Here is a 15,529-nt window from a genome sequence, read left to right on the forward strand (position 1 = left end):
AAAATTAATCCATTTTATTAATCCATTAATATGTTTTAGAAAAATTTCCAATGCATTTCAAAAGTATAACTTGTAAAAAAATTATGAAATATGCAGATTTTATGGTTTATGAAAAACTTTTCCAAATAAAACCTCAAAATTAGAAACCAACTTCTGAAACAAAATATTTCATCTTAAACTCCCCAATCAAAACCTTATAAGAAACGAAAAAACAGAAAGCAAAAGAATTACTTTACATCCCGAGATCTCAAACATTATTCTTTCTTTCACATGTAAGCTTCATCCTTGAACACTAGCCATAAAATACAAAATGACAGCAGACAGAAGGAAAAATTCATTTTTTCTTTTTTTTATAATCTAAAAATATTAAGAGTATATGTCTTCCCCCCATCCTGACCTACCAATTTCACTTGAAATAAAATTAATAATTAGAAGTGTGCCTATTTCTCAAACACAATTTCAATACATTAAGAAATGTCTCAATACTTCAACTATTTATTTTATACCTTCTGCATATAATTGTTATAATAGATTATTTCAATAATTGGTAGTGTAATCATACCCCAATTATACATGCCAATCAGGTACTACAGTTCTGAGTTACATTAATTTAGTGTATTAATTTTCTACATTTTAAACTATTAATGATGTATACAGCAAGCAGCTGATGATGACTATATAGAGACTACTTAGGCAAGATCTGTTTCCCAGAGGAAATACGATTATTACATTTTGTCCCCCTGGAATTAAAAGTGTAACAGAATTACCACTACCTAAATGAAATGAGAATGACTTCACCTTCTAAATGGAAGAGGAAGATTGGACATCTGGTTTGGGGGTCTGCTGACCCATAGTATAAGAAAATAAAGTTCAACTTTTTTTCTTGAAAGAGAAACATGCCCTACTTACCTTCTATTTCCCTTTTAAATTTGGTATTGTGTTCATCAGAAAAATACATTACACTTAATATTTCTCCTCAACATCTCAAAGGGAGTTAAAATTTCTCATTTGTCTTAACAAAAACACTGTAAGATATAGAATGAATATTTACCTAGACCAGGGATATTTAGTTACTAAATTCCCCAAGGGTCATCTTTCTGTGATTCTAAACAATCAGGCTGGAAATTACATCTAGAAAGCCCTATTTCTCAATATATATGTATCCTTACAAAACCATCTAGAAGAACAATACTATTAAGTACACCTCAAGTACACCAAGGCTTTATTTAAGAACATTATGATTAGGTCTACCATTAAACCATCCATTAAGGTTAGGTCGGAAAGAACAATTTTAATTACTAATTGGGAGGTCACTGAAGGGTTTACTGTCTCAAGCGTCCTACTCACCCTAACCTTTCTCTTTCCCTTTAGATCCTCAAACACTCCTTCCTTACCATATCCTTGAGATTTTCCATTCCCAAACTACTGATGAGGTGGAATGGATGCTGTTGATTTGAAATTTAGGTTAAAAAAAAAAAAAAAGACAATAGATAAAACATGGTCATATGAGGTTGGGAAAACTGCTGCTTAAATTTCCACTTTTGCTCTCAAGAATGAGAAACTAAAACTAAATACATATGCACAACTGAATACAACACTACTGATTGCATGTTTAATAAGAACTTCTGATACAGAATATCCCCTCCATCTTTTACTAGACTAATAAATTCATTTCCCTGGGAACACAAAGCATATATAAGAAGATTGGCCTAGAAGAAACTGGTAATAAGCTAAGAAGATTATCTTCTATAAGTAGTTTATATTCAGAAGACTGGAGAACTAAAGGTTGTTATTGCTTAGCATACTGGTTATCTAGTGGACCACATTAGTGTGAGGATCACAACACTGTTCAGTTGCACGTATGTAAATGAGTTGACTTCCACAGTCTAGTTTTCAAACTAGCTTCTAACACAGGATAGCCACATAGATAAACAGAATTCAAATATTCAGTTAAGGTCACAGGAACTAAGCTATCTTCTGTTTCAACCCCCCAGGTATTGTTAAGAGATCAGGCTTAACCTGTGTGGCTTTCTAAGAGGAAGTACGTAACAGCTGAATCTGAGATTTGCAGAGCTTCTGACATCAAATCGTGTTGTACCTGCTCTGTGAATACAGGAATCAGTCTACAATATAATTTTGCTAAGCAATAGTTAGGGTCATCAATGAAAGAGACATTCATGTGTAAACTGTAAAATTCCAACTTAAGAAATTAGTACATGATTTAAAGACTCTCTAAAAGGCTGAAATACTATAGTCATTATAAGGGAATTAGAGTTAACTCCTGATTTCAGAATGATGCAGAACTGGATTCCACATGGGAAGGAACTGTACCCAATTAAATTCTTTGTTTTTGAATGATCCCATAAAATAATACCTAAATATTAACTTTATGCGAGTTAGTAGACAAAGCTCTCATGTCTTAAAAAAATAAAGTTTTAATTATCGACTACTTTTATCTTACTACCAAGGTCTGGAGTAGTTATCTAAAACATGGCATAATGAACCTTATCTTCTTAGAAGTTACGATAAAGTTATGTCCTAGAAGAGGTTAAAAAAATCCAGACATTTGTAGATGAACTCTAACAGTTTGGATTAACATAAACACCATGAAACCATCAAAACCAGCACATTCAAATCAGAAATTTATTTAAGACATTCCAGAAAGTACTGGTTCCATGACAGCCACAAAGGTATTCCTTCCACAGTAACAGAACCAGCTTACCTGGAGGCACAGGTGGAGGAAATCCCGGAAACTGTGGGGGCGGGATACCTGGTGGGAGAGCTGGGATTCCCATAGGAGGTCGATTCAAGTGAGGAGGAAAAGACATTCTTACTGGAGAAATCTTTAAAAAAATAAAAGTAAAACTCTCAAAATACTTTTAACTATTTTTCCTCACAATCTAACATTTCTTATTACAAATTTACCTTAAATGTGCCAGCAAATGATGTTTTCTGTCTATTCATTTGCAAATGAGTAATCCTTATATTTTAATACTTTTCTAAAACATTAATACATGGCCAAAACTCAGGATCAACTACTTGAGAAGTCCTTTAGAGAAAATGTTTTTAAAGTGAATAGCTATGTCTAATTTGGGAAATAGGAGAAAAATGCTGCAGAATTTCAAACATAATCAGCAAGATAACACTTTATATCTGATTCAAAATAAAAGATCATAGCCATAAGAGTTGCTTTTAGCAGTTGGTTATTCAGTCACTGATAGACCTTATAAATAGTGTAAAGCAAAGGTGATGGAGAAAGCACTTAATTTGGGAGTCACGAAGATGTGAGCTTGAACCTAGCCTGAGACACTTACTAGCCATGTGACCCTGGGGAAGTCATATAACTTTGCTCAGTCTTAGTTTCCTCATCTGTAAAATAATGATAAAAATAGCATCTTCCTCCCAAGGTTGTCGAGAAGATCAAATGAGATAACAATTGTAAAGAACTTAGCACAATGCGTGGAACATAGTAAGTGCTATATAAAATTTAAGTTATAACTTCTCTCAGCCTTAGTTTCCTTAACTGTAAAAGGGAGTATAACAGCACCTATCTCACAGGACTGTGAGGATTAAATGAGATAACATATGTCAAGAACTATGTAAACCTTAATGTGCTATATAAGTACTACCTATTATTATTCATAGGCCAAAATTTTGACCTGTTGTTATTCCTGTCCCTATTTAAAATTTACAGGGTGGGATTTCTGTTCAGGTCTCGGTTCAATTGGAGAGTATCTCTAAGCTTCTAGGTATGTGTAGGTCACTAACACTGCTTCAGATATACTATCAATGTGTCTGCTACTCACCACTAGTGTGACCTTGGACAAGTCCTTAAGCTCACTGGGCTTCAGATTCCTCAGCTGTAACAAGACAGTGCTGAACCAGATGACCTGTGGGATCTCTTCTGGCTCTAAAACTGATCCTATGAATCACTTCAACAGCCCTAAGCTTTCATGTATCAGTTTTCTCAAAAGCAGAGCATATATGCACTTTTAATAAAGTGAACTTAAGCATGGAAAACTTATTTTAAAGTACAAAGATAAAAGTTCCTATTTTTTTATTTTACTCTCTACACTCAGAAGCCATAACTACTGTGAAAGGGTTAAAAAACAAGGTTTAGGGGTTACAGGACGAAGGCTCTGCAGCCTAATACATGCAACTGATTGCAAAAAGTACATATTGGTCCTGCTAAAATTAGTTTTTTGACCATCAGGAGGACCTTAGGTTAGTCAGAGGTGAGCGATCCTTGGCCTCAAGGCCACATGTCGCCCTCTAGGTCCTCAGGTGCAGCCCTTTTACTGAATCCAAACTTCACAGAACAAATCCCCTCAATAAAAGGATTTGTTCTGTAAAATTTGGACTCAGTTAAAAGGCTGAACTCAAGGACCTAAAAGGCCACGTACTGCCTCAAGACTGCAAGCTCACCACCCCTGGGTTAGATATTTAAGAAAATCTTCCCACCAAAACTATGTGGGCATTTGTAGCTGTCAGAATATTTAAGAAAAGGAAAAACAAAAAAAGTATTTCCTTTTCACTTGCAACTATCACTTTTCCTCAAACTCGGCTCAATTACATTTTTTATTCCAATTTATTTCATAAGTCTGGATAACTACAATTATTCCACAAAAAAAATATACTTTTAACATTTGAATTTTGGTACATACTTCTGGACAGCGTGCCTATAGGCAAAACACACACCTAGACAATTTCTTTTTGGATGCCCCTGCTGTAGGTATCTCACATTCAAAAATGGTTGTTACTGGAAGAGCTATAAAATGAATCACTTTGCTCTTCTTGACAATATTTAAATAACTCCTGGCATTACCAGTATTATCTCAGTCCTACTAAGGAGAAAAAAGTATAGTCATCTTTTAATTTAGTCTGAAATACATAAATAGGACTTATGAGACCTTTCTAAAAATTAAAATAAATCACTTAAGATTTTTTTTCTTCAATATTCAATACAAATTACACCAAAAAATAAGATTTTCTTTTTCTTGGTGTTTAGACTATAATTCAAATTAGGGGTTTTTATATGTATGTCTCATTCTTACTTAAGTAAGCAGTTTCTTTATGGAAACCAATACCTCCATTCCTTTATTCCTTTTTTTCCCATGAAACATTCTGCTTTTAATCTACATTTTTTAGAAAGGAAGTCCATAAAAAAAGAAAAGAAAAAAGAAAGGAGGTCCATAAAAACAACACTTCTGGGAGCTGCAGAAAAAAATGATTCCCTTTCCCCAACCCAAATCTGGAACTTAAGAGATTTTTCACTTCACAGGAAGCAGAGTTTGTAAGAGAACAGCCATCAAAAAATCCTCTTCTAAAAGGACTTGAAGATTCCCTCAGCCCTGAATTTTCTCCTTATGAGAGAGAGTAAGAAAATTAAACAAGTGGATACCTTGGTTCATATGGCATTTTTAGTTCCAAGTTCATTTTTATGAAAATTTATTTTTATTTCAAGAAGGATAATAACCCTTTCTACACAAAAAACTGGAAGTTATACATTTGTGAAAATCACTAATCTCAAAATATTTATTTCAACATCTTAAAGGTAGGAGTCAATCAAAAGGTACTTTATATTTTGGGCTCTGACAAAAGCAAATTTGAAGTCAAGAAAAAGATTAATTAAGAATATATTATCACACAAAATACATTCATATACATTATCTGTAACAAAAAGAAAGCTTACTAGTATAGTCAGAATACTTTCTGAACTTAAATTTTGCTTTCAGTAAAGCATTAATACTAAATTTGGTATCAATTAGCTAACACAAAAGAATATCATAATAGTCTGTCTTAAGATTTCACCCACCAAAGTGAACACTAATTTATTTCAAGTAAGTCCCTTCAACAATTCAACAAAGAAATATTTACCAAATGTAAGGTACTATGTTATCCTGAGAATTCAAACATAAGGAAGACAAGAGTTCCTGTCCCCAAAAGAACCGTGTATAAAATTTTTGCAAAAGGGGCAGCTAAGTGGCACAATGGATAGAACTCTTGCCTTGGAGTCAGGAGGACCTGAGTTCAAATGTGACCTCAGACACTAGCTGTGTGACCCTGAGCAAATCACTTAACCCCACTGCCTCACCAAAAAGCAAAAAAAAAAAAATTGCAAAGCACTTTACATTTTATTTCAGTAGGTGCTGTTATTACTTCCATTTTACAGGTGAGGAAACTGAGGCACACAGCCGATTAAGTGACTTGCCCAGAGTCACACAGTTAGTAAGTGTCTGAGACTGCATTTGAACTCAGGTCTTCCTGACTCCACTGCACCATCTCATTGGCCTTATATAAATGAAATGAACCAGCTGTGTTACCTCCTAGCTACTGAAGTATTCTCCTAAGCTTGTGCTAATGATATATCTGCAAAATAAACTGCAGGCTGAAAAATAAACAAAAAATAATATTTCATCCTATGATAAATGGGATAAGGCTTCTAAAGTAGTATTTAGCACCCAACATTTAGATCATGATCTTTAACCAGAGATTCTCTAAATACTCCCTCAAACATTTTACCTAGCAGGATATTAGTATAATGAAGTTTTTAAATAAGTTTCCTTCTAAGAAATTGTTCAGGAGTGAAGAGTAAAATTTTTCTGGAAAATAAACTAGTAACACCTCTGTTTCAACATATGCTAAAAACTTGTCAAGTTTTGTAAATGTTAAATGCTTTAAATTATTTATCTAAAGAAGGATATAGCCCAAAAAAAAATTTTTTTTAAATAAAGGGTATAATTAGAGAAAATTATACAAAGAACAGATTAAATATAATATTTAGAGCTCCTTGTATTGTATCTTTCTTCCTTGAAAAAAGGAAAGTATTGTCCATTGGAATGATTATTTCTTGTATTTCACAGGCTATATGATAAAACTGTAAAGGCACTTACAGGAAGACAAGACTATGGATACATTATTGGTGGAGCTGTGAACTGAGTCCAGTCATTCAGGAAAATAATTTGGAATTATGCAAAAATTTGACTATAATATCTATACCCTCTGACCAGAGCTTATTATTGGCATGGTGCCTGGCACAGAGTAGATGCTTAATAAATGTTTGTTGACTGACTAGTCTGAGAGGCTGCTGCTAGGCACATATCCCAATCAGCACAGAAGTGGACAGAATAGATATCCATTAGTAATGGAAAAGTTGAATAAATTGTGGCACATGAATGTAATGGAATATCAGTGCAACATGAATAGGGACAATTCAGAGAAACATGCCAAGACCCAGATGAACTGATAAAGTAAGCAGAAAGGTAAACAAGATAGATATATAGATACAGATATATTTTTTACTACAACAATGAAAATGGGAATAACATAAAAATGAAATCAAACATCTAATTAGACTAAGCTCACACACACACAGTAGGTTAAGGCAGACAAACAGAGTAAAGAGGCCTGATTCTAGAAGAGATGTCAAACTCCCCTCTGATTGGAGCCCAAACCAGATTCAAATGTAATTGGGAAATGTTTTAACAAAATAAATAAAAATTCAATAGGACATAATGTTAATATGTAGTTTTCTAAATCAATATGCTGCCTGCCAGGGTCTTACTGGTATTAAGTTCAAATTGAGGAGGTGGGGGAGTTAGAGAGGACACTAAACCATACATAAGGATCCCTGAAGGGCGCATATTGACTTAGAAAACCACATTTTAACATTATCTATGTTCAATTTATTTTTATTTTGTTAAATATCTCTCAATTACATTTTAATCTGGTCCAGCTCAGTCAGCAGTGCTACAGGCCACCAGTGGCCCTTGGGACAATGTTTGATACCTCTGCTCTAGAACAGCTGTGTCAAACTCAAATAAAAAGAGATACTGGAGGGTAGCATAATGACTTAGAAAACCACAAACTGACATCATTTTTGTTGTGTCATATTTTCATTAATTTTGTTAAACATTTCTCGATTACATTTTAATCTGGATCCAACATACTAGGAAATTTTGTGGGCTGCTTGAACTCCAGCTTCCAGTATGACACCTCTGCTCTAGAGGGCCTGGGTTCAAATCTCACCTTTGATAATTACTACTTATGTAACCTTTGGTAAACTTTACCTCTCTGGGTCTCAGTTTCTGTAAAATCTGTAAAATGAAGGAATGGACTAGATCCAAACCTTTGAGATCCCTAAACTATTACCATGATCCTGTTATCTCATCCATTTTAGAATAGCTAAGCAAATTATTACACATGAATGTAATCGATTATTACTGTGTGGTAAGAAATGATGAATATGAGTAACAACTAACGTATAAGAAGTATCAAGAAAATCATATCTACAACGACTGCAATGTTATCATGGTATTTTCACTCCTGAATTCCTTTTCTCCATGCTCTCAACAGCCATTTATGCCCCATGAATTTGTGATTTTGAGTTTCCCCCACCATTCACCTTCTCTCCTCATACTCCCCAGCTAACAATGCAAATGTTTTCTATCTCAAACGGACTCTCACTGCTACACAACAATCTTTTAATTCCTGATCTTCTAGCCTAATCTCCAGCTGTTTTAAAACTACTATGCAATATGTTGCAATGGAAAGAGGCTTTAGAGTTACAGGACTTAGGTTTGACTACCATCTCTCCCACTAATTACCCAAGCAATCTTGATTAAGTAACTCAAATTCCCTGGACCTTGGTTTCTTCATAAGTAAAATGAGGGGTTTGGAAAAGATAGCCTGTGGGGTTTCTTTCAGCTCCAGGCCTACGATCCTATGAACTAAAACGAGAGGGTTAGAAATTGCAGTCTATAAATGTAATGGAATTATTGTTGGACCCTAAGAAATGACGAATATGAAACATTCAGAGGAAGGGAAGGCTTACATTCACTAAATTAAAAGGAACCATGAAAATAACAATTTAAAGGGGGAGGAAAAAAAGCTAAACACTGTAATTATAATGAACAAACTTGGCCATGGGAAAAAGTTGTTAAAAAAGTACCTCCTTCACTTTATTAAAGAAATGAGGGATTGGGACTGTGGAATATTGCATACACTGTTCAATACCCATTATTTAGTAACGAGTTTTGCTAAACAGCTTTTATTTCCCCCTCTTTTTAAAATCTGTTACAAGGGATGGTTTGCTTGGTAAGGAAGAAACAGTGATGATAAATTCAGAAATAAAGGTGCTGTAAGAATGAAAGATAATAAAAATTTCTTCTAAAAAATCCAAATACAATAAATTTAAAGAAATATAGGAAAATTGATAAGTGATGAAGTAAGTAGAACCAGACGGTTCTACAACTACAATAATATAAACTAAAATGAAGACAAACACTAAATGACAATAACAAAGATCTTGGTCAAAGAAATGAGGAAACATCTCCTTTTTGGTGAAGGTAAGAGACTATGTTACTTATGTTACATATACTGTTAGGCGAATTCACTGTGTCAGTTGAGTTTTGCTTAATTGTTTTTCTATTACAAGGGGAAAGTATGCTCAGAAATGACTGACATAAAAAGGGATTAATTTTTGTATAGGAAAAATAAAATAAAAATGAGGGGGCTGGATCACTTATATATAGGGTTCCATCCTTAGAAAAAAGGATGGAACTTCACCTGGCTCTCCACTTTATTTAGAGGCAGCTGTGGAGCTGTGGCTAGACTGCTGGGCCTCAAGCCAGGAAGACCTAAGTTCAAATCAGACACTTACTAGCTGTGTAACTCTAGGCAAATCACTTAACCTTAATTTCCTCAACTCCAAAATGGGGACAAATAATAGCACCTACCTCCCAGGGTGGTTGTGAGGATGAAAGGTGATAATATCTGCAAATATTTGGCACAAAGTTAGCACAGCATGTACTAGTCACTTCATGAGTGCTTGTTTCTTTTCCTCCTTTCCTAAAAAAAACCAAGGCCATTCAATTTCGCTATACCTATGCCACAACTCAGAACCTGAACACCTTCGCCTTTTCTTTCATACTTTATTTAATCTAGGTACTAGAGAAGAGGTAGTCGTCATCTAGACCACCTACCTCTCTTCAAACGTCCTTGAAGCCATCCCCTCATGAACCAAGCTTCTAAGAAAGCTATCTCCTCTTACTGTCCTCACATAAGATCATAAACTTAGAACTGGAAGAGACTTTACATGTCATCTAGTCCAAGTCCTGCATTTTACAGATGAATAAACGGAAACCTGGAGTGGTTAAATAAATGGCTTGCCAAAGTTCCCACAGCTAGGACTTGAATTCAGGTCCTCTGACTCCAAATCCAGCGCTCTTTCCACCATACCAGACTCAACCGCTGTCTTCCCACTCAACACTTGTGAACTCCTTACAATCAGGTGTCCCATCCTACTCACTGAAACTGCTCTCTCCATGGTTACCAATGATCTCTTAACGGCTAAATCTGATCCTCTATGAACAGACAGTTCTCAAATGAAGACATTCAAATTATATTAACCACAATATCAAACAACACTCCAAATCACTAATAAAAGTAAATTAAAACAATTCTGAGATTCCACCTTTTACCCATAAAATTGACAAAGATGACAAAAAAGGAAAATGATAGCTGCTGAAGTAGCTGTATGGAAAACAGGCACACTAATGCACTAACGGTGTGAAGTGCTCCAATCATTATGGAAAACAATTTGGAAGTATGCCCCCAAAGTCACAAAACAGTGCATTTGACCCAACTGTGCAAACTCTGACCCAGCAGTACAGTAGGCTTATAATCCAAAGAGATCAAGAAAAAGAAAAAAAGGACTCAGGTAAAAAAATACATATATTTATAGCAACTTTTTTTGTAATGGGAAAGAACTGGAAACCAAAGAGATGTTCATCCCTCGGGAAATGGAATAACAAGTTGACATGTGTCAATGTAATGGAATATTGCACCATAAGAACTGACAAAAGGGACAGCTTCAGAGAATCCTGGGAAGTCCTGTATTAACTAATGCCAAGTGACACGAGAAGAATAAGAGGGATAATCTATATAGCAATGACACAAGACTTAAAACTCTGATCAAAGCAAGAACTAAATACAATTCCAGAGGACCAATGATGAGTATGCTGCCCACCTCCTAACAGAGATGTGCAATGAGATATATTTTTGGACAAAGCCAATGTAGAAATTTGTTTTGCTTGATGATACAGATTTGTTACAAGGGATTTTTTCAATCTGGGGAAAGAAACGGGAACTGGGATATTAAGGATAGGTTACCCCTCCCAACAAAAGGAAAAAAAGAAAAGAGGATTATTGAAGCATTTTTTAGAAATGTACACAAAACAGAAGCAAGATTATTTTGAAAGTTACCTGCTCAAATTGATATATATATAGATAAACATAAATAAAAGGAGAAGTTGTGCTTAACAGAGATTCACAGTTTCGTGTCCAGTCCTTTCTATTCTACTTTGTATATATAAAAATTCATTTTATTTGATGTTTCTTAAGTTCAGAATAAAAATAAATAAATCTGATCCTCATCCTCTTGAACCTCTCTAAAGCTTCTTATGCTGCTGACCACTCTGTCCTGGTCCTAGATATTCACTCTACCTTTGGTTTCTGTCTATCCAGCTACTGCTTTTCTGCCTCCTTTCCAAGTTCATCATTCAACTCTCATTCCTTAATATAGATGCTCCTTAAGAGTCTTCTGTTCTGGATCCTCTCTATTCTCTCCTTTGGTATTCTCGAAAGTTCCTATGGTTCCTAAGAATGATTCCTAAGTCCCTCTCCTGAACGCCAGTTCTACATTACCAACTACCTCCTGGACATCTCCACTTGGATATCTCAGGGACAAGGATGTTCAAGGATGTGTCTGGCTCAAAATGTCCAAAACAGAATTTGTCATCTACCCTTCTTTGAACTTCCCTCTCTCAAAGGCATTATCAATCCTCCTGGTTACATGAGTTCATGACCTCAGAATAATCCTTGGCTCTTCCCTCCCCTCACTCTCCATATTCCATCAGTAGCCAAGAACTGAAGACTTTACCTCTACAACATTAGTATTTTTCCCCTTATCTCTATTTATCCTACTTCAGGCCCTCACTACCTCTCTCCTGGACTACAACAGCCTCTTACCTGATCTGTTTCTAGTCTCTACTCTCTAACCCATCTCCCAACAAAGATGCCAAAATAATCTTCCTAAATCAGAGGCCTAACCATGTCACTTCATTGTTCAAATTATTTACCCTTTGCACCTAGGGTAAAATTCATACTCCTTTGCCTGGCATTTAAAACTTCCATTATTTCAGTCCAATCTGTCTTCCCAGTCTCATTTCACATTTCTCCCCTTTTGTGCACTCTATGTTCCAACCAAATTGGAATACTAGCTGTTTGTTAACTTAAGTTTGTCCCAAACCTAACATATTATCCATTATATTTGTGTAAACCATCCCTCATTCCTGGATTACACTCTCCTCATTTCCAGGTCTCAAAATCCATACTACCAAGTTTAACTAAATGACCTCTTAGATCATTTTCCATGCCTTTGAGATTTGTGAAATCTATGACCTTCCTTCAGGGCTCAGCTGAGGTCCTACTTTCTACACAAACATCCCTACCCCTCCCCTCAAATATTATTATTTTTCCCTCCTCAAATCACCTTGTGTCTATTTATCTGCGAACATGAAGAATCTCCTCTCTGTCACTCCCAAGTAGAATATAAACTCCTTCTCACCACACATACAGGGTAAACTTCATTGATCCCCTGTTGCCTGTGGGATCCTCTGGCATTTAAAGCTCATCCCACCTAAGCCCCTTCCTGACTTATTGGTCTTCTTACACATTACTTCTGGCCAAACATTCTACTGGACAATTTCCCATACTTCACAGGACACTTCATCTCCAGTTCCCAGAGTTTGCACTAGCTGGAATGTACTCCCTTCTCAACCCCCCTACCCCCACCCCCACACCCACCTCCCGGGACTCAAAATCCCTGGCTTTCTTCAAGACCCACCTTCTACCTGAAATGTTTAAGCTGCTCTCATTCTCTCACCCCACTCCTTCACCACTCAGGTACTCTTCCTCCTTAAATTACTTTACATAAATTTTGCATATATACCTATATTCATACATGTCTTTCCTACAAAGCTCAGAGAGCAAGCACTATTCCACTTTTGCCTCTCAATCCCAGAAATTAGCATAAATTCCTTACACTTAGCTAGCATATAAAAGCTTACTGACTGAGGACTGGGGAATGTTTCATTTTTGCCTTTGGTTTCCAAGATCAAGCAAGTGATTAAATACTAAATAAATATTAACTAAATTGGAAAAAAAGAAACTGACTTTCTCCATCCTTTACTTCCTCCCCTGTCCAAAAAGCAACATTAACAAGGGCACAAAACTAGTAACTAAAGTTCAGCAATAAGTTTCAAATGTGGAAATAAAGTATGTTAAATTTGTTTTTAAAATGTCTATTTATACTACCAATTGAGTTGTCAAGGATATAGTGAAGTTATGTTTTCTTGGAGATCTTTAAGGATAAGGTATATAATGTAACTGAAAGGTAGAAAATGGGTCTAGATGACCTACTGAATTCTCTTAGGGGGGGCTTAGATTATCTTTCAATATGACCTTTTAAAAATTCAAAATGTCAAGATAATATTTTAAAAAACCCTTCATTGATTATTTTTCTGTTGAAAGAAGAGTCCCCTCCCACATTAACAACTACTTGATATTACCATGTTTTATTCATAATACTTCATCCTACTGTGGCAGTCAGGTCCAGGAGCTGGTGTAGTGGAAAGAGCAGACAGAGTCAGCAGATCTAGTCTCTAGTCTCAGCTCTGCCACTAACTAGCTGCATGATGTTGGGCAAGCCACTTGCCTCTCTGGGCTGTTTCCTCATCTGTAAAATGAAGAGGTTGGACTAGATGATGTCTAAGGTCCCTTCCAAGTCTAAAATTCTAAAATTCTAAGAAAACAAGCCTAAGAGGTAAGCACTTCTTGGCTTTTTTTTTGGTCCACCTCACACTTTGCCCAAAATTTCCACCTTATAAATTTACATTACATCACTTCAGAACTAGTCTTCTTATAGTTGCTCCTAGAGATCAGGGACTGTCTTTTGCTTTTCTTTGTATCCCCAAGGCTTAGCACAGTGCCTGGCACATAGTAAGCACTTAATAAATATTGACTGACACCTATATGTATACATACATATATTTGCCTTAAGTGTTTAAAGATGTCACACTCCACTCCAGACCAAAGAAAGGGAAGAAGAGAAGGGAGGTAGTGAGGGAAAGGAAACGGTGAAAAAAAGGGTTTTTGGAGAGGGGGGAGCGAGGGAGGTGAAGCATCAGGACATTTTGGAGAATGGCAGGTGCCTGGAATGAATGGTAGGTAGGGTGAAGTTTAAAGGGCACAACTCTGTCAATTCAAAATCAACCCTGATGGCTCGTACAAGGCCCTGCTGAGTAACACTGTGTGCGTCTATGGGGAAGTGATGAGTTAGGGGTACGGGAGGATATAATGGGGGGGAAGGGGGAGGGAGCTAAAAGGAGGAGGTGGCAGGATGGGGTGGGGGTGGGGCTCAGATCCCTGGCGGAGAAAGACAGGGAGGGGAGGCCGTTGGTAGCAGCGGGCATACATTTTGCAAGGGCGTGCGTGGGGCAAGCGGAGGGGCGGGGGTGGGGGCGAGGCTGAGGAGGAGGGACGGGCGGGGGAGGGGGGGTGCCTGCCCACCCAGCTCCTCGTGGCACGGCAGTCGGGCCCCTCAGCGGCGGGGCCAGGCCAGACGGGCTGTAAAGCCCTGCCGGGAGGCTTGGAGTCTCCACAGGGGCTGCCTGGCCCGAGCTGCAGCTGCTGTCTTAAGGCGGTGGAGACGAAGACGTCCTCAAGCCTGGTCCCCGTCTACTCTCCGGTCCCCGGGCCCTTTCCACACCCGCCGCCGCCCGCCTTCCTGCCTCCCTTCCCGGGGCCGGGCCCAGCCCGCCTCTCTCCGCTCCCCTCCCATCCCTTCCCGTGCGCTCCGCGGCGCCCACTCACCCGCCGCTGAGGAAATGGTACCGTCTTTGCGGCCTCTAGGGCTCCGGATTACGAGTGGCCGAAGCCGGTCCTGGAGTTTCTGCGCGCCGTTCGCCCGTGTGATTGATACCGAGGCGCCTGCCTGCTCGCATAGGCCGCAGAGCCAGCCGCGCTGCGCGGGGTGCTCTCGGACGTCCTCCGCTAGGCCGGCGTGCACTGCGGCCCGAAAGACTCGGAGGCGGGAACCATAGAGAACAGCGCCTTCAAGAGTCGCCTGCGTTGAGCGACGCCTCACCACGCAGGAGGCGGATAATCAGAGAGAAGGCTGGGAAGGCTAGAGACGCCCGGATCGAAGGGGCGGGAACTTCCGTCGCTCGCCGCCATCTTTGCTTGGGGCCGATTGACGTTCGCGACGCCTTGACGCCATCTTGAGGTCAAGGTGGCTGAAGGGCTGAACTGCCGAAGGAGCCTCCCGCTGCACTTGACGTTGGGCCTCACTTGGGTCGTTGGGCATCTCGACGAAGCTCGGGCTCCTTTTCCAAAAGGAGGACTCCCTAATAGCCCTTGGGACTCCCTACCCAGGAGGGGTTGCTGATAGCTCCCGATATTGGACTCC

The 15,529-nt window shown here is 38.1% G+C and overlaps 1 protein-coding gene across 5 annotated transcripts in view; it reads right to left on the reverse strand.

The window, feature by feature from the left end:
• Nucleotides 1–15,121, reverse strand: part of RBM25 (RNA binding motif protein 25) — a 46,644-nt gene extending 31,523 nt beyond the window's left edge. For 2 of the 5 annotated variants that reach the window (XM_027844729.1, XM_027844726.1), the window contains exons 1-3: nt 14,935–15,121; nt 13,632–13,798; nt 2,723–2,843 (exon numbers count right to left, since the gene is read on the reverse strand). In XM_027844729.1, the coding sequence (XP_027700530.1) occupies nt 2,723–2,843; nt 13,632–13,634 (124 nt within the window). In that variant the 5' untranslated portion in view covers nt 13,635–13,798; nt 14,935–15,121. The remainder of the gene's footprint in view (nt 1–2,722; nt 2,844–13,631; nt 13,799–14,934) is intronic. The other 3 variants (XM_027844730.1, XM_027844728.1, XM_027844727.1) reach the window with 2 other exon arrangements.
• Nucleotides 15,122–15,529: the final 408 nt, after the last annotated feature.

The sequence above is a fragment of the Vombatus ursinus genome, unplaced genomic scaffold (assembly GCF_900497805.2).
Source record: "Vombatus ursinus unplaced genomic scaffold, bare-nosed wombat genome assembly UNPS02014945.1, whole genome shotgun sequence".
NCBI classification, from domain to species: Eukaryota; Metazoa; Chordata; class Mammalia; order Diprotodontia; family Vombatidae; genus Vombatus; species Vombatus ursinus.